The 18,759-nt window shown below is 39.1% G+C and overlaps 1 protein-coding gene across 2 annotated transcripts; it reads left to right on the top strand.

Moving 5' to 3' along the window:
- The first annotated feature begins 114 nt into the window (after positions 1-114).
- On the top strand, positions 115-18,088 carry ABHD17B (abhydrolase domain containing 17B, depalmitoylase). 2 transcript variants are annotated; one of them, XM_085043354.1, is made up of 4 exons: positions 115-254; positions 5,865-6,339; positions 15,949-16,128; positions 16,570-18,088. In XM_085043354.1, the coding sequence occupies exons 2-4, from the start codon at positions 5,873-5,875 to the stop codon at positions 16,787-16,789; spliced, it is 867 nt and encodes a 288-aa protein (XP_084899480.1). In that variant the 5' UTR covers positions 115-254; positions 5,865-5,872; the 3' UTR covers positions 16,790-18,088. The 2 variants fall into 2 exon arrangements, with proteins under 2 accessions (XP_084899480.1, XP_084899481.1); XM_085043355.1 differs by lacking the exon at positions 115-254 and adding an exon at positions 717-855.
- Positions 18,089-18,759: the final 671 nt, after the last annotated feature.

Raw genomic sequence — 18,759 nt, forward strand, 5'->3', positions numbered from 1 at the left:
GGCCCCGCCCCCGGCCGCCCCCGGCCGCCCGGCAGCCGCCGCGCGGTGCAGTCTGCGGGCGAGGCGAGGCCGGCGCCGCTCCCGAGGCTGCGCGGGGCGGGCTCAGCGCTGCCAGGGCCGCGCGTTCTGCGGCCGGGGCCGGGGAGCCGAGCCGCCTGCCGCCGCGCCGTTACTCAGCACAGCCGGCGTCCGCACAGCCCGCCGACCCGGCGGTCGGGAGAGCGCGGGGCCGCCGAGCGGAGCGCCTGGTGCAGGTATGGGCTGCCCTCCCGGGCTCTGCGGGTATGGGCGGTGTGCGGCTGACCCGCTGGGGCAGTGTGTGGGCGAGTTGTTTCCTCCTCGCGGGTCCGTCCGCGTCTCTCGCCCCGCTCGGACCCGCGGCCCGTCGTGCGGCGGCCCCGGGGCGAGCGGAAAGGCCCGCGGCAGCTCCGGCGTGCCCTCAGAGAGGCGGGCGGCGGGGCTCCGGGCTCCGGTACAGCCGGGCGGGGAGCTGCCGGGCCCGGCCACCCTCCCGCCCGCCAGCCTGTGTCGCTGGGCTCGGGGGACTCTGCGGGTGTCGTGTGCCTCAGGGGCTGGGGTGCTGTGGGCGGTCAGTCCCGGCGCTTCAGTCTCCGTGGTCCTGCCCTGGGCGCCTTTGTTGGAAATGGGCGCCCTGACTCCTGAAGCGCTTGTTAAAGTCTGGCGTTTCGCGGCTCCAAACAGTGCCGTTGAGTCACTGCTGTGGACTTCGGTGCAGCCCTTCCCAGATGCAGACACCTGAGGACTTAATTTAGTTCCCGCCAGCCTGGCTAAATGTATTCCTTCAGCTTCTGCTGTCGAGGGTGGGAGTGACGCTGGCCTCCACATTGCTCTCAGGTATTATTAATTTAAAAATTCCAAGTATTTGCTTAGAAATGTGCCCGGAAAGTTCACGACTGCGGAAATGGGAAGCGAGCCCCCTGACCGCAGAGCGGGGTTAAGGGCGGAGCTCCGTGCCGTGGCCGGCCGCTCTGCGCGCTGGGACACGGGCTGGGCGGCTGAGGCACAGCGGGGCTTCAGCGGAGCTCCGCCGGGCTGCTGAGTCTTGCTGCGAGCTTGCAAGGCATTATGTAATCCACTTAATCCCGCAGTTGTCTATCTGGAGCCTTTAGAGGGTTAGTTTGTTCTTCAGGTGATAAGGAATGTCTGGATTTCTCAGTTGGTGTTTCCTGTATTCCCTTTGTTCTTGCAACTGTGCCATTAGTTTTTGATGCCTGCGAAGTAACCAACAGAGGACAAATAATGTCTCTGTATGCAAGTTAAGATAGAATTTGTGAGACTAGCAGAGCTGTTTATTTTTTTATAATGAAATAACCAAGATGAGGTTTTAGTTCCGTCAGGCTTCTCTGTTTCCATGTGGGATGCTTTTTTCTGTGGAAACTACCTTAAATAATTACTTCACAGTGTTTCTTGGTTTGGCTTTTTCATAATTGAGTAACTTCCCTTGTGTTGTTTTCTGGACTTACTGTGTGTTCTTTTTTAATATTCTTTTAATCTTTCTGTGTGATACTTAATCAGACACTAGTACCTTCTTTCTCACTACGCATTTGTTGCTTCAACTATTGAACTAGTTAAAGGATGTTCACATCCTTCTGTTCCATTTTTAATATAACACAGATGTTGAAATAAATACGTGTACTTCAGCTATGGCTTGAACTCAGGTTTTCATTGCATTGTGTTCAATGACCGTGTGAAGGAAAATGCTTTAGAATTTCTTGTTTCAGCAGTATATAATGACACAAACAACAAACCCACAACTGAAACATACACACAAACAGCAACTGAACAAAAAACCCCAACAATTTTAATATCTTGCCCGTTATGGTTAGAAAAACACTTACATTTCCAAACCAGCAGCAATATTTATTGACTTTGTTCTTGTGAATAGTTTGTATGAAATAGGCAATTTAATTTTAAATGTAAAATTAGAATAATTTATATTTAATGTAAATATAAGATTTCTAGATAAGCATTTACAAGGGTTGGGCTGCTTTTGAGACTAATGCATAGTGAAGTACTCCAAGATGTGAATAATAGATTCCATGTTCTTGTTATGATTTACTTAGATAGGAGGATAGGAATAATTGCTTATATGAGAAAACTACATTTATGTTATCCTAGGAATCACAAGATAAATACTTGAGGCATTCTTTAAGATTAAATAGATATTTCCCCCCTTCTTCTGTCAGCCTTTATGAGAAGGCTAATTGCAAAGAATGAACTGAAATTACTGCCTGTGGGCAATTTTACATTTGTAATTTTATATGTTAGTTCTTTATTCATAAGAGAATTAAAGAGATAAAATTGATAAAATGCTCTGACCTTTGTTTTGAAAGCTATCCCAGAAGGGATAAGTGATACTGTGTTATTTCTTAGCCTCTATTGCTGCAATAGCAAGGTTCTCTGCAGTTTCTTGCACAGAATTTTTGTGCTTAATTACTATGAAAAACGCAGTATAATTTTAAAGGGGATGTATATTTCTTTATTGTGTACTTTCATTGTTAGTGTATTTTACCAGCAGTAGGAACTATGTTTGCAGAACAGCACTGGCATTTTTATTGCTACTGAAATGTCCAGTAGAAGGTGAGATAGTTGTGTTGTTGGGATGTGTTGATCTCTGAATCTGATGATGCTGTAATGAGCACAGAGATTTACATCATGCATGCTCAGAAGTCATTAGACTGTACCTTAGGTATTCCCAACATATCTTAGTCAAATGAGTCCCATTTAAGTTACTCATCTGTACTTGTGGAACCATGTGCTTAAGGTAATCTGTGGTCAGAGTTGTTTTTACCTCAGCTTCACTAAGAGCCCAGATAAAGCACACATCCAGAGCATTCACACACTCATGTGAATACAATCCATCACAGTGAATGACAAACCAGTTCTAGTATAATAGAAACATTGTTTGCATTTAGTTGGAACTGTTCTCCTGTGTAAATTTAGGTGTTTTGTGTCAAGTTGGTTCAGTTTGTGACCTGCTGTTTTTCTTGGGTCTTGTGAGTGAAAAAAGTAGCACATATTTGTTTTAAAGAAAAGAATTGTTCTTATGATTTAGTTGGAAAATGACCCTGGAATCAGAATCTTTAGTTTCAGTAGACATATTTTCCATTAGATTAAAAGATCAATATATAAAGCCTGCATTAGTCTAGCACAGGGGAGAAATAATACTTCATCTGTGGTCTTCAGCATGTTGTTTGCCATATCTGGTGACAGCCCATTTTTAGCACATTTAAGCTATCTTGGGGGACAGTGCCACCATATGAGCTGATTAACTGTGGTTTACTGCAGTGCTGCCCTGTGTGTGGATCCCACAGGCCAGCTTTCAGTCTTCTGAAATTACTTTGACAAATAGCAAATATTTTCTGAGTGAGATCATATTCGTAGTGTTGCTGGGCTGTTGATACATACAAATAATGTAAACTCTTGTCCTAATTATTTCTGACAAGTGTATTGGGAAGAAATATGAAATTCTGTAGCTATCGTGGTATGCGGGTATAGAGTGCAATCTGATGTTCCTGGGCAGAACAAGCTATTTATATCTCACTTTTGGAGGTAGATATTATTTTAATTTTTTCACAAAAGAATAATAAACACCCTCTTAAATAAAGTAAAATATCCCTACTTTGCCTTCAGCTTTTCTGAAAAGGTGGGAAAACACACTCGGAACAGATCTATTTAATACTTTCTGATGGAAATGTAAGTAGTTTTGTGTATTAGGTCATGAGTACTTGGAAAAAAAGCATGTTGAGGCATCACAGGACTCTGGACTGTGAACATGAACTTACTAAGTAGTGGTGAAAGAAGTTGCTTCTTTGGTGCTCAAACCTGTAAGAGAAGCAAAGAAGGAACAAAAAAAACCCACCCCAAAACAATAGAGTTTTTACTGTACATAAGACAACCCAAACCTTTTGCTAATACCTAGACTTCTTCCATAGACTCCTTCCTTATCCTGATTTGTGGGTGTAAATCAAACTTAATGTTCACATAATCTCATTTGACAGGGATAAGTTGTTGCAAATATGAGTGACTAATTATGCTGATTACAGAGATACGTGAGATTGTTACATTTAGCTGGCAAGAATATGGTCTTTTATTCAGGATCTTCTTTAGGAGCCTATCTACCTTCTTATGGGAGCTGATCAGTACTTCCTGCCATCTCCTCTAAACTGGTAATGTTGATCTGCCATATCTAAGCATCTGTGGTTTCCCTCTTTTGAAGAAAAATAGAGACCTGGGGTGAAAATCTTTAGCTGCAGCAGTCTCCTTTTTTGTGTTCTTTTTCTTTGTAGTATTCCAAGAGTGCTCGTGCTGTTTGTCAGACTGTCTCACTGTGCCTGTTTTTGCTGCTCCAAAAGTATGCCCCATGTAACATTGTGTGCAATATGCATTCATACTCTACCATCAGGAAAAGAGCCTTCACGCATCCAAAATATGGATAGTTGTTCTGTGATATATGTTAAAGTGTTTTTGCAGCAGTGTCCTTTAAGCTTTCTTAGAAAGAAATTTATGCATGAACACTATGCTTCTCTACAAATTAAAGGACAAAATTTGAAATATGATCTAAATTTTGTAAGGTATCACAGTCGGAAGTAAGATTTTATTGTTGGATGACCCTAATATTTCTGGAACAGCATGGTACTGTAGACAACTGAAATCTGCTTGTTTTGTAGCTTGAATCAAAACTGGTATGTGAAACTGTGAAAGTGTTTACATTCACAGGGAGCTGTTAGGAGACGAGCTTGAGACCTGTAGATAGATTTGGTGTGAAAAAGTTGTTTAAATTCAGGTGAAATGTCAGATGCCCTAACACAAGAAAAGTAGTGTAAATGCTTATTGTAGGTGAGATGTTTTCCAGCATGGTACTTGTCAGATTTTTATCTCTGAGAAAAAGTATTTCCACAAGGATTTTTCTCCCCCCGTCTCTCTGAATTAAGAAGACACCATGTCTGCTTTAAGGGCAACTGTGTCTTTACATAGCTTGCTTTGGGTATAGGTCCCTTTAGTTTTTTCTTCTCCCCCCACTCTTAAAACCCATGCTTTGAATTGGTACTATAGATAATATTCTGTTAACAAATATCTGTGGTAGAGCATTTAGTTCAGGATGTTTGTCTTAAAGCATGAAAAACCTTCCCAGTTGTGTCATTAATACAAACCCAATTCTTGTGTGCTAAGAATTTCTTTGAAGGCTTTGGAAATATTTATGTCAGCAAGTATGTGGAGCAAAGGTAAGTTTTTGGCTACATTTTAGCAGTACCAAAGCTGTACAGTGTTTGCTAAGCCAGAAGCATCATCCTGTCTTCCAAGTTTTGACCTTCACACACCTTTCGTACTTCTGATAGTGCTTGCAGGGGCCCATACCTCGTGATTGCAACACATATGCTCTGTATTTAGGAAATGATGTAGTGATCTTTGGCTGCAGAAATCTGCATACCCTTAGTATACTGCCACTCTGCAATATATTTTAATCGTTTGTAACATATGCGTTTGTCAATGGGAAGAACACTTTTCTTATTGTCTTAAGATGACGAACTTTATTTCATCCAAAGAAACTCCAAAACTCACGCTTATTCCTTCCCTGGGTAATCATGTTTTACTTTTGCTGTCTGGTGCTTTAGAGTTATTACTCCTCCTTAATTATATGCTCACTGTGAAGTAACTAATAATATCAAATTAGATATTAGATGGAAATGTACATATATTTACTTAAAGCTGTATTTTGTTAAACGTTCAAAAATTATGCATTGTTTTCTAGAGATGTTGTGTTTATATTTTTTATTAAGTTCGGGTTTTTTTAATGTAGGATTGTACCTGGAAACTGATACCATTCTTTCTTCCTGTTTCAGACTAGAAGATGAATAATCTTTCCTTTAGTGAACTGTGTTGCCTGTTCTGTTGTCCACCATGCCCAGGGAAAATTGCCTCCAAGCTGGCATTCTTACCTCCTGATCCCACATACACACTGATGTGTGATGAGAGTGGTAGTCGCTGGACTTTACATCTCTCAGAGCGAGCAGACTGGCAGTATTCTTCCAGAGAAAAAGATGCCATTGAGTGCTTCATGACTAGAACATGTAAAGGCAACAGGATTGCCTGCATGTTTGTGCGTTGCTCACCTAACGCCAAGTACACTTTACTCTTCTCACATGGAAATGCTGTTGACCTGGGTCAGATGAGCAGCTTTTATATAGGACTGGGTTCACGGATTAATTGCAACATATTCTCCTATGATTATTCTGGATATGGTGCAAGTTCTGGGAAGCCAACAGAGAAGAATCTGTACGCTGACATTGATGCTGCTTGGGTGGCTCTTAGAACAAGGTAAGGAATTAGTTGCCATTTTTCTTTCACAGTATGCTTGTCAAATGGTTTTACTTCGTGTGTATCAGTAGTTTAAACAGCGGTGCTGTGTTTTAGAATTAGTGAATTCATATCCAAGCTGAGTGGTGGTGCCTTGTGCTGAAGGCATTGTCAGTGTTAATCAGGATCAGTGTATACTACTTATATACTGGGAAAATTGAAATGGACTTAAATTTATAAGCTGTGGTTTAGTCTTGAATAATTAGAGGATAATCTTTATTGTCACAGTTTGGAATCTTCTCAGCTGCAAAAACTGAAAAGGTGGGAAAAATCTATAATAATTGATTCCCCAGTAACTGACCCACTGTTGTGATGTGGATGTGAGAAATTGCGGGTTGTTTTTTCAGATAATTTCCATCACCTTCTTTTATTGTAGGGAGGGACAGTGTAAAAGCTGGTACAAGAGAATTTGGTGAAACTCTGTATTTCTGTGTGGTGTTGAGATCACCTTTGTTTCAGAATACCAGCTAGCAGCTACAGCATTTCCAAAGAGAGAAACATCTTTTTGCTTTATATAGAAAGCTATCTTCACAAAATATAATGTGCAGGAGAGGTGGTAATGGATCTGTGTAGATACATTACGGAGATAAAAGAAAAGAGGAATTTGGAGCAGTGGTGTTAACTCAAGTAGAATAAAAAGGGACAAGAAAAGATGGAAATGGAAGGACGTTATTTCATCACTTTGTGTGTTTTAAGCCTGTGGGTTTGTGGGTGATAAAATAGTAGAACGCATTCATTGAAACAGGCAACAATCCTGCACCAAATAAATGCAGTTTCTCTAACCTGAGAGCATTTTTCACTGTAATTTGTTCCATTTAGGTCAATATTCTTCTCATGTTGCAAATACCCACACTACAAAGACTATTTTTTTAAATAGTATGCAATCATAAGACTAGCTGCTCACCAAAAAAATCCCAATACATTGTGTATTTTACACCAAAAAGATGTAAAACCATTAAGGGTTTTGTTATGGCTTGATCATTGCAACTGAAGCATCCTGTGTAATAATTATAGTATCAGGGGTATGACTTAGTGTAAGGACATGTTGACTCTAAATCCTGGAGCCTGGTAGTTGTCACAGCGAGTTTAGAACTTCATCAATATAGTATTGAGTGGATTATCCCTTTTCACTGTTTTAAATACACACACTGTCTCACATTTCTTTTATATTATAACAGCAGTATGATACTGCTTTTCAAAGACGCATGTTTTATTCATGTATTAAAGTTGGGGAAAAGCTTATTATCATAAACCTCATTCAACCGCAGGGGACAGGTTTTCAGCCTCATCTATTCAAAAATGCATACTATGTAGTTAGATTAGGTTTTGATGTTTATTTTTATTACAGTGGAAAGGTGACCTATGACTTTTCCATAAGAGAAGAGCTGCAATAGGTGCAGTGCTGACTATAGTTTGTAGGTGGTAGGTAATGTGTAAGTTAGCTACTTGGTGAAATACTCAGTAACATTTACCAGAGGTGGTTTGTGAACAATATAGAAGACAATCTGAATTATTTAAATGTAACAGAAAATGGAAGATAACTAGGAAGTGAAACATGCTATTTTATGTCAGTTTACAGGCTCTGTTTTATAAACTAATTTGTAATTATTGTCTCTTCCTCCTCATAATGAATGTTTGAGCAGAAAACCTACAAGGAAATGTAATTGCAGTTTGAATTCTCACCTCAATTCTTAAACAATGTAGTGTACTTTCTCTAAACAACTTGTTCATAATTCACAGGACATGGGCTAATGGCTTTAAAGTAAAAGAGGATAGATTGAGATTAGAAATAAGAAAGAAATTCTTTTCTGTGAGGGTGATGAGGCACTGGAACAGATTGCCCAGAGAAGTTGCCAAGAAAATAGGTTGCTCAGACAAATTGTGAGCAGCTCCCCCATCCCTGGAAGTGTTCAAGGCCAGATTGAATGGAACTTTCAGCAAATTTGTTTAGTGGAAGGTATCCCTGCCCATGTAGGGAAGGTGGAATTACAGGATCTTTAAAGGTCCCTTCCAACCCAAACTGTTCTACGATCGTAATGCCCTATCTAAGCATGCTCTTTTTTGAGTGCATGAGGGGCCTCTAAATATATCTTACATCTATGAAATATTCTTACATTCAAGAATGACCTCACCTCAGTCCCTTTTTTTTGTCTGCCTTTTTTGGTATCTTCATGACCTATAGAAATTAGGAGTTCTGTAGAGTGTATAAAGTTTGCGTTGGTCTGCCTATCTTGTGGATTTCCCAAATGTGAACTGAATTTGGTCTACTGCTGAAAAGAGATTGGTGTTACTAGTTACACCTGTAGTACTTAGAACAGCCTTCCAATTGGCAGACCTGGTCTCATCCTTGCATCTGAATGCTGGATGTTCAGCACATGACTCTGGATATACTGTCTCACAGTTTGGTTATCCATCCATGCTATTCTCTTGAGCCCTGAGACAGTGCTCTGCTGTATTAAAATACTGTATTAATATCTGGACCAGAATGGAGCCCTTGAGCATTTGCTGCAGCCTTGATTCACTTTCACAGTTATAGCCTATTCTGTCAGTGTCACACTGGCACCATCTTTAACTAATATAACTAATTCTGCAAAAACAAATTAATTCAATGGATTGTTTTCAGGATAAATGTAAGTATAGTTGTAACTCCTTGGAAATTCTTGTTGATGAGATGATATAAGAGAGAGACCCTAGAGTTTTAAACTGTGCCTCACAGTTTGTGACAGGATGAAGAGTGGAGAAGTTACCTTTCAAAGTTGATCACAGTTGCCCATAGCTCCCTGCATTCCTTGTCCTGGAAAATGGGATCTCAGAACCCAGCAATAAAAGGCGTTTCTGGGGTAATTGAACTGCTGATGTGGACTTAATTCTATAGTCAACGAAACTGCTTGTGGTGAAGCCTTGCTAGCATCTTAAGTTTTGTATCTTGAAAGGACAATCTGCTTACTCACCTGTAAATCAGCACAGCTATCCAGTGGGGACTGGACACCCGGGGTCAAATACCCTGGAACTCATATTGAGGGTGATGATGAGATTTTGCTGTGAATATTAGCATTCATGTAAGTGAATACAGAAAGTTAGTTTGGCAGCCCATCAGAAGAGGTAAACAGCAGAAGCTGAGTTGTGTCCCTATTCTTTACCTTCTTTGAGTATTTTAATAGGAAGCAGTTGCTACAGTAGCTGCCTGTGTGGATGATGGCCATGAAAGAAGGCAGTGTGATTCAATGCCTTCAGGAGGTTTGGAAAAGTTGTACATTATTGTATATTCATGTGCATGGGGCAATTTAAAAGCTGCAAGTGAGGACATTCTTTTTCTGACTGTCATAGCTACCAAGTGTTGAAATACCAGAAGTCATTTTGGGATACGCCTGTTCTCTGCTGTTCTGGTCTCTGAAAGCCTTTGATGACACCCTAGCAAGGGTGGAAAGGTTTAACCAGCCCCAGGCAAATACAGGGCAAGTGGCACTCATTCAGAAACCTCTGAAGACTTGCCAGAATTGCTTCATGACCAGATTTACCTGTAAGAAGCCAAACAGTCCTTTCATTATTGTTTATCATGGACAGTAAATAATTGAAAAATTGAGGGGTAAATCTCACCATCAGATGATGTGTCAAAGTGGACAAAATGTCCATAATTTGAACGGCCAGGAATAGGAATAGTATTGAATCTGTTGGGATGTTGTCTAGAAGTGTTCATTTGACAATTCACAAATTACTTTTTTTTCATTCCGAAGTGGCAGGGGTGGAGGGTTCAGCTAGGAGTTGAGGTACTGTAACTTTGTACTTCTGGAGAGAAATTGAGCTTTTATTTAAATTGATGGGAAAAAGTAGCTCAATTATCATGGAAGAGAAATCCTGACAATAGAACAAGTATATTTTAAAGCATTTCAAAGTTGGCATTTTAAAGTTTAGAAAAGGCCAAACTGTCATGAGAGAGTCAGAGAAAGTGCAGTTTGTTGATTACTATGTGGACAATGGGCTTGCCTCGCATAAAACATAGCTCCATTTTTCTTCTCCCAATGTAAAATATTGTGTACACAAGGAGGGGAGTGTGCACATCAGTTGAGGAAGAGCTGTGTGCTCCTGATTTTTATTCATGGCCTGGAATGTTGATAGTTAAAAAGGTGTGGATAATGTTCATGCCTTTCATGTTCTGCAACTTGCAGCTGTAATTTCATGTGTTATGCCCATAATGACAAGAGATTCTGAAGGTGCATTGAAAATTCCCTCAGGATGTCTCCCTTTTTCCACGTGCCCCAAGTGCTACGTCAGTTTTCTAAATGGGTGTGTTGCAATAGCTTCACAAACGGTAGCTTCTCTAGAGCATCTAGTGACTCTTCATTAGTGCAAGCCTGAAAAGGTACCATGAAAAATGTACCTGTTTAAAGTTGACTTTATCGATACTTTATTTCATTATTGTAAAGCAATTGAGTCTTCTAGATCAAGAGCAGTAGCTCAGAAGTAAAAAATAAATTACTTTGTGTCCCTTAGGTATATCCAGATAATAGCAGGTATTTTTTAAGAGCCCAAAGTGTAGCATGGTAATTTCTGCTGGTATTTGTTTCTTAAAGGTAACTGAAGTTAAAAAAAAAGGAAAAAACCAAAGAAACAAAAAACTCTACCTAGCTTGTTACAGCCAGACATGCATTTTATAGTTTGCATATTGCACGTCATAGTAATGTGGTATATATCCAACGAAAATATGAAATAAAGTGAATATCCAATGTAAGTGATGTATATCCAGTTAAAATGTTCAAGGAAAGGTCAGACAGCACTTTGAGCAACTTGGTTTAGTGGAATATTCCCTCCCTACAACAGGGGCCTGGACTATATCATATTCCAATTCAAACTGTTCTTTGATTACATGAAGAGAAAAAAAGAGAATGGAGTGGTAGAGAAAAGGTGGACCACCACTAAGATAAGTGTTTAGCAAAGGGCATTTCTTGTAATATCTAACATCAAAGGAATTGAAATATCAATTGCTCTGGGAAAGAGAAGGATGTTGCAGTCAGCCTTTAAACTGCAGAAAATATCTATCAATTTTTGTACCAGATTCTGCCCAGAACAGCTTGTGCCTGAAAGAGTGCATTCTCTAAAAAGGTATATCTATGCATAGCTACTTTTCAAGATTTTGTTCCAAGGTCCTTTTTGGTAATTATGGCATAAAAAAAAGAAATCCCCAAACCTAAAAACACCCGCCATTACCATCACCTCAAACTGAAGGCATGTCTGTGCTGACAGAAGTTATCTAAGATTACTTAAGTGGACAACAGTGTTTGCATTAGTCCTATTATCAACGTAGCGAGCTTTCAAAGATAGCAACAGTTTTTACAACATGTCTTTGACCCCTTGTAACCAGAAGAACTACTTAAAGCATGTGGCTCTGTAAATGTCACATTCCTCTTCCCCGGAATAGCCTGTAGTTATAAGGCACTGATTAAGAGAACAACGTTACTGCCACTTTTTCTCTTGATACTCCTCCTTTGAGAGACCAAGTGTGTAGTCAACTGCTAATTTGATATAAAACTTCTTGGAGTTTAACAGGCATTTATGAGTCAATCAAAAGGAGTAGACAAATATTATCAATAGGAAACTTAACAATAGTTATCTTTTCAAGAATTTTTCTGTTTCACGTTATAAAGTGATACTTTTGAGAGATAGCAACAGAGAAACAGTTGGGCTCTTTCTTATTCCCAACCGTTTCAGAAGCCTGTTGTATTGGGCTTGCATGGCCAGGCTTTTTAGCAGGGGGCCTACAAGGGCAATTTCTGTGAGAACTTGCCAGAGGTTCTGGCAGAGCCAGTCTCTGCCAGCTCCAAAGATGGATGTGCTGCTGGCCACAGCTGGGCCAGTTAGAAAGGGTGGTAGTGCCTCTGTGACAACGTATTTAAGAAGAAGAGGAAAAAACCAAAATCATTGTGCAGTTATTGCAGCCAGAGAAGAGTGAAGTGAGAACATGTGAGAGTAACAACTCTGCAGACACCAAGGTCAGTGGAGAAGGAGGAGCAGGAGGTGCTCCAGGCTTTGGAGCAGAGATTCCCCTGCAGCCCATGGTGCAGCAGCTGTTTCCCTGCAGCCCTTGGAGGTCCATGGGGATGCACAGATCCACCTGCAGCTTGTGGGGGAGCCCCATACCAGGGCAGACTTACGCCTGAGAGGGGTCTGTGACCCCATGGGAGGCCTGTGGAGGGAGGAGCCCACACTGGATCAGCCTGTCCTTGGAGGACTGCACCCTGTGGTAGAGTGACCCCCACTGCAGACATTTGAGGGATGCTGGTACCTGTGGGATGGGCTCAGGATGAGAAGTTAATGGAGAACTGTCTCCCATGGGAGGGACCCCATGGTGCAGCAGGGGCATGACTCTTCTCCCTCAGCAGTGTAAGTAAGACCATGTGATGAACTGACCAGAATTTCCATTCCCTGTCTCCCTGTGCTGCAGGGGAGGAGGTGGAACTGGGAAGGAGAGGATGTGGGGAGAAGATGTTTTTGAAGTCTGTTTTACTTCTCATTATCCTGCTCTGATTTTGTTAGTAATAAATTCAATTAATATCTCTAATTCTAGCTGGTTTTGCCCATGAAGGTATTTGATGAGGCATATCTCCCAGTCCTTATCTCAACCCATGAACCCTTTGTAAGATTTTCTCTCTCCTGTCCAGCTGTGGAGTGAGAGAAGTGCTTTGGTGGGTGCCTGGCATCCAGTCAGGGTCAGCCCACTACACCTGTTCAAGAGAAGAGGGAAGACTGGAAGCAGCAGATGGTGGTCTCTGTTTTCCAAGCTGCTTGGAGTTTGTTATTTGGGAGGAGGGGGGTTGAATTTTTAGGTTTTTTTTTTTCCTCTTCAAGCCAGAATATTCAGCAGTTTACTTTGAACCACCACTTCTGGTTATTGACCTCATTATTTTAGTTTACAGATTGCAAAACATATAGTTTCTGATGGGCACTGTGAGACCATCTACTTGACTGTGATGGAGAGAGGATTACTTTAATCCAGATATCGTAAATGTTTTTCTTGGCTTATTATTTTGTAGCCATCATTTATCTCTCTTTAGGCTGAAGGAATTTGATCAAAAAATAGGGGAAAGAATAATGAGAGGAGAATATATGTTCCCAAGTATAATTTTAAGTTGTGATTTAAATTCCTGTTCAATGGCCTGTATCTTGTAAAGCTCAAAATCCATAGAAATGCAAGTGAGATAATTGGCAAGGTTAATTATTTGAAAACTGTGTTAAGCTTATTATTTGAAAACTGTGTTATATCATAATGTGCTGTGGAAACAGTATGCCGTACTAATAATGCAAAGTGTCAGGTGTTAATGCAAGTTTTGTTCAGATTATATGGGAAGGTGGGAAGGCCATACTTTCAGAATGGACAACTGTGATGTGACTTGGGAGATTAATTTTAAAAGGATAGGTGCTAAGCTGTTCTCAGGTGTTTCAGAGGAGATGCAGAAACAGTGAAGGCAGCAGATTTCTTTTTGTTTCAAAGCTTTAATTTATTGTGGTTTTGTGTGTAGGAGTTTTGAGAAAATCTTTTTAATGCTTGAAATTGCTTATTCCTTGAGAGCTATTGTGAGGTGGAGGACCTGCTAGTAGTTCCACACTGATAATTGAAACTCAGTGTTTTAGGTGTCCTAATTTGATCATGTTCTAATTATGGCTAGAAACTCTTTCTAGGAAACTCTGGTAGTAATTAAGTAGTCATGATACAGCAAGATTCCTGTGTCAGAGGCTGTCTCTGTGCTAATACTTTAAAAGCTTTTACGTTTTGCTCTGTCAGAACCCAATTTAAATAAAAAGGTGAATATTAAATAGAGTGTTTGATGTGAACAGTGGATTTGAAACCAAATTTAGCAAGTTGTTGGCATGCCTAATGAGTTCTGTTACTGATATGTAACATTTGAGTAATACTACAATCTTGAAATCTTCCTAGATGTATTTTTTTTTTTTATTAACTGTGTATTATATACTGATGCAACTTAGGGGATGTTTTTTAGCTTATTGAAAAGTGCTTGTGGACTTGGGGGGAGCTGTTTTGTTGGTTGGTACACGTGAAACATCCTTTTTCCTTATGTTCCTGATTTTGAGTCTTTTAGACTCTATTGATTTTAGTGTTTGGTTACCTGAACAGTTACTATACATTTATTTACCCATGTTTATAAGGTATTGGAGAATTTTTCATTGCTTCTGGTCCCCTGATAACTGTACTGGAGGTATGCAAAGTACACTAATTTGATAACTTCTGTTTGGGTATGGGTGTTGTTACATAGTGTTCACAGAAAATGTGAATGCATTTATTGTAGATGAGGTAACAGGTGCACTTTCCTACACTTGATTTTTATTTCTTTTTAGTGTTATAGTGGCAAACATCAAACTTACCTCATGCTGTTCTGTTGTGGTTTGGAGGATGTTATAGCAGACCTTGCCTGAGAGCTAGGCTGCTCTTACTTAAAAATTTGAACAGATTTTTGATAATGCATGAGAACAATGGTTTAGGTTTGGGGGTTTTGGCTTAGTTTTGGGGTTTGGGGCTTTTTTTCATGGTTTGTTTGGTGGGTTTTGTGGGTATTTGGGGAGGGCGGTTGTTGTTGGGTTTGCAGGTTTTTGTGTATGGAGTTTTCTTGGTTTTATTTTTAATGCAATGTCGTATCCCTTCCAATTCAAGATACTTTGTGTTCCAAGGAATACACTGTTGCAGTCTGATCTGTGCTAAGAGTACCTGGTTAGTACAGGGCAATGTATCAGCAGCTTATTTCTGTTGCAGGCACTGTTCTGGCCACATTGCTGTTCTCCTTACAGTCTTTTTCCATGTTATTTGGGTAGCAGTTGCTCTTTGTATTCACACTAATGCAGAAAAATACATTAAATATGACTTGTATAACTGTTAACTGGATATGTCTTTTGTTTACCCCTGTTGATTGCTTCTTACTAGGAGGGAAGCTCTGACTTCAATTCTGACAGGAATTCAAATCTGACAGGAATTCTGTATTCCCTGTTGGGCTGTCTTGCTTATGGATTAGGTTGATAAGAACAAGCATCTTGGCTATTGCATGGAATGCACAGTATTATTATACTGACCACACTGAATATGGGCATGCTTTAAGTCTCCCTAAATTTATAAACTATGTTACCAGCTTGCAGGTTTTATCAGGTATCAGAAGAGTAAAGCTGACCAAATTTTTGCAGGCTTGGTTATGCTTCATTTGGTGATAATCAAAGAGCTATTAAGGTTCTAATCAGTTTTGTGTTGTAGGTTCACTGGACTTAGTAGTAAAGACTTTCAACTAGTGTGCAAGTCACCCTGCATTCACAAATCCGTATTTTAAAAAATTAAATCATTATTTCAATATCATTCAGGCATAAGGAACAGAATTACTGCAGAGGGTAAAAAATTGTGTGTTTTATTCAGGAGTGTCATAGAGCAGACTTGCTTGTTCTTCAACCAGCTCCTGTTTCATAGTTGATACCCTTCTGAAAATTTGCATCTTCAGAAATGCTTTTTTTTGCCTTGCTCTGTAGGTTTTGTTTGTTTCACTTTATATGCTACTTTTTAAAACATTTTTTATTTTCTAGGTATGGAATTCGCCCTGAAAATGTGATTATATATGGCCAGAGTATAGGAACCGTACCATCTGTGGATCTTGCTGCTAGGTATGAAAGTGCTGCTGTAATTCTTCATTCTCCATTGACCTCAGGAATGCGAGTAGCTTTTCCTGATACGAAGAAGACGTACTGCTTTGATGCATTCCCAAAGTAAGTTGTAGGATTTTTTTTTAAATTCAACGTGCATTTTTCACTACTGCAGAAGTTTTCAACTAGAAAAAAAGGTAGTTTGGAAAATTCTCCAGAATTTTTTTCTAAGGTTTAATAAAATATCTAGAGAAAAATCAGTGAATAATATCAAAGAGGAACATTTGATTTGAAGAAGTTTACACAACTTTGTAAACCTTCTAGGCACTTCACGTCCCTAATCATTTTAGTGGGTATCTGTAAAGAAGTAATTAATTTTCCTATACATGACACATAAATCCCTAGTTCTAACAAGTAGTTCTATCCAGTGAATTGTTAGTATGGATAACTGTGAACAAAGTCTTTTACAATATGTTTCTGTAAGATGGGAAACCTGAAGAAAATTGCTGCCATGTATTTCAGAGCTATGCCATTGTTTTCATAGATACAATCTTTTTCTTACAGCATTGACAAAATTTCTAAAATAACATCTCCTGTCTTAATAATCCATGGAACTGAAGATGAAGTAATTGACTTTTCACATGGCCTAGCATTATTTGAGCGTTGCCAGAGACCTGTAGAACCACTGTGGGTAGAAGGAGCTGGCCATAATGATGTGGAACTCTATGGACAGTACCTTGAAAGATTAAAAAGGTTTGTGTCACAGGAACTAAAGAACTTGTAACTTTCCTTGTATATTTACATGTTTTTTTCATTTCACTGCAGAACTGCACACTTTGATAAATATGTAACTTAAAACCTGAATGTTGTGTTTTCAAATCATCTTGGTTGCCTTCATTAAATGTACAGGTAATGATTTGTTAACATAATTAATGAAGGTTTTAATGCCAGCGTTATAAACTGGAATTACATGATCATGCATTCAGACTTGGCAGTTCATATTTCTTTGTGTGAGATTTTTTTCTTCCTAGATGTAAAGAAAAAAAATCACAAGGAGTACTGTAAGAAAATTTAATTATATAAAACCAAATGCTGTAAAAGTGTTGCCAAGTGCTTTAGCATATCAAAACCAAGTTTATAAATATTTTTTAAACATCTCAAAGTGTACTGTGACTTACTCTGTTGCACAGGTGTAATTAAAAAACAGACTTCTAAGCAGCTGTTCTGTAAAAATGTAATAGCCATGAAGTTTGAGCATATACTAATGTATGTAATAAGAATACATAGTCACTGGAAATGACTCATGCCCAGTTACAGGGCGAGGGGGATAAAATAGATATCTTTTAATGTATTTTTCATTTCTTTTGCGCTTAGTTTTATTTTAGTTACTTTGTACTCATGTTGTCCCTTAGCTTTCAGGATGATAAAATGTACACACTCGTGTTCTCAGGAGTCCTAATCTTGCCAAAATAATGCCATAAGTTATTGTTGTAATGCAAGTATCACTCACATCATTGCTACTGAGGGCACAAAATACCTCTTTGAAACCAGTAAGACTTTTAAAATGTAGAAGACTTCTTGAACCATGTAGTTTTAAACACTGATTGTCTAGAGACGCAATGTGTCATTAAGAAGAACCTTGAAGTTTATTCAACTTTGTAATAAACAGTTTGCAAGTTTGCAGTTGTCTGATCAAGTTTAATTTTGGATGTTTAGTGTAAAAGCTTATTGTTTTTTGAGTATTGTATGGAAATTTTACTAATCAGGCCTGGGTGGGGTGGGAGCAGTTGTAAGAGGAGAATATTGACATTTTTCTATTAACTCATAATAAAATAAATTAAAGTTGCATTTCCCTTGAATGCATTTTTCCATGAATAAAACTATGAAAGATAAACTTAATTACATGAAGCCTAATTGTAAACAAAATATTCCAACAATACACACTGTGCTTCTAAGGCCTTATGTTGTTTAATTGTTCTGCTTGTTTTTTGTGATTGAGACTATTGTATACTTAAATGTAGCTTCGAGTATTGTGAAAACTTTGGTTAAGATGTGTTGATTAACAGTAAACAATATTCCACAATCTTGGAGTTCTTCCTTTGTTTTTATTTTTGTTCGAAGAAATACAACAATTGCTTGCACTATCAAGAGACTTAGCAACTTCCCATTTATTCTAGGAAATCTGACATCTAAAGCAGTAACCCACTGTTATGAATTGCCAGCACATTTCTTTATCAGCAGCTACTGTTCTGATCACCCTCCCACCCCCATGCCTCACTTTACTGCTATTTGCCATTCAGCATGCAGGCTTTCTGCTGCAAAGCTAATTATAAACTTTTTTCTGTGATGAATTCTATTATTGCCTTCTTTGAAATTAAAAGGATTTGTCTTGTGCACTTTAGTGAATTAATTGAGAAAAAAGAAATTTGTTTTCAAGCAACTGGGTTCTCGTTTGTTTTTTTGATCAAGTATGCTTCAGTGAGTTCTGAAATTCAGAGTATATTCAGGAACAATAACATTAGACTTAAGGATTTTCATCCTAATCCAAGACTTTTGGATACAAGTGTGTAACTCAGCTTTATTACATCATATTTAGTACATAGTTTGATTTCCATCTCTTACTATCTTCAAGTCTCCATCTCTGTTTTAGATGGAAATCATTACAATTTAATGTTTAAGTGCTTTCTCTGTGATGGGTGAAGCCTGTTTTGAGACTCCACTTCATGAATTCACAAATTGCGAGTGTAGAAGTGC

This window comes from Lichenostomus cassidix, chromosome Z (genome assembly GCF_008360975.1).
Source record: "Lichenostomus cassidix isolate B80296 chromosome Z, HeHo_3.0, whole genome shotgun sequence".
NCBI classification, from domain to species: domain Eukaryota; kingdom Metazoa; phylum Chordata; class Aves; order Passeriformes; family Meliphagidae; genus Lichenostomus; species Lichenostomus cassidix.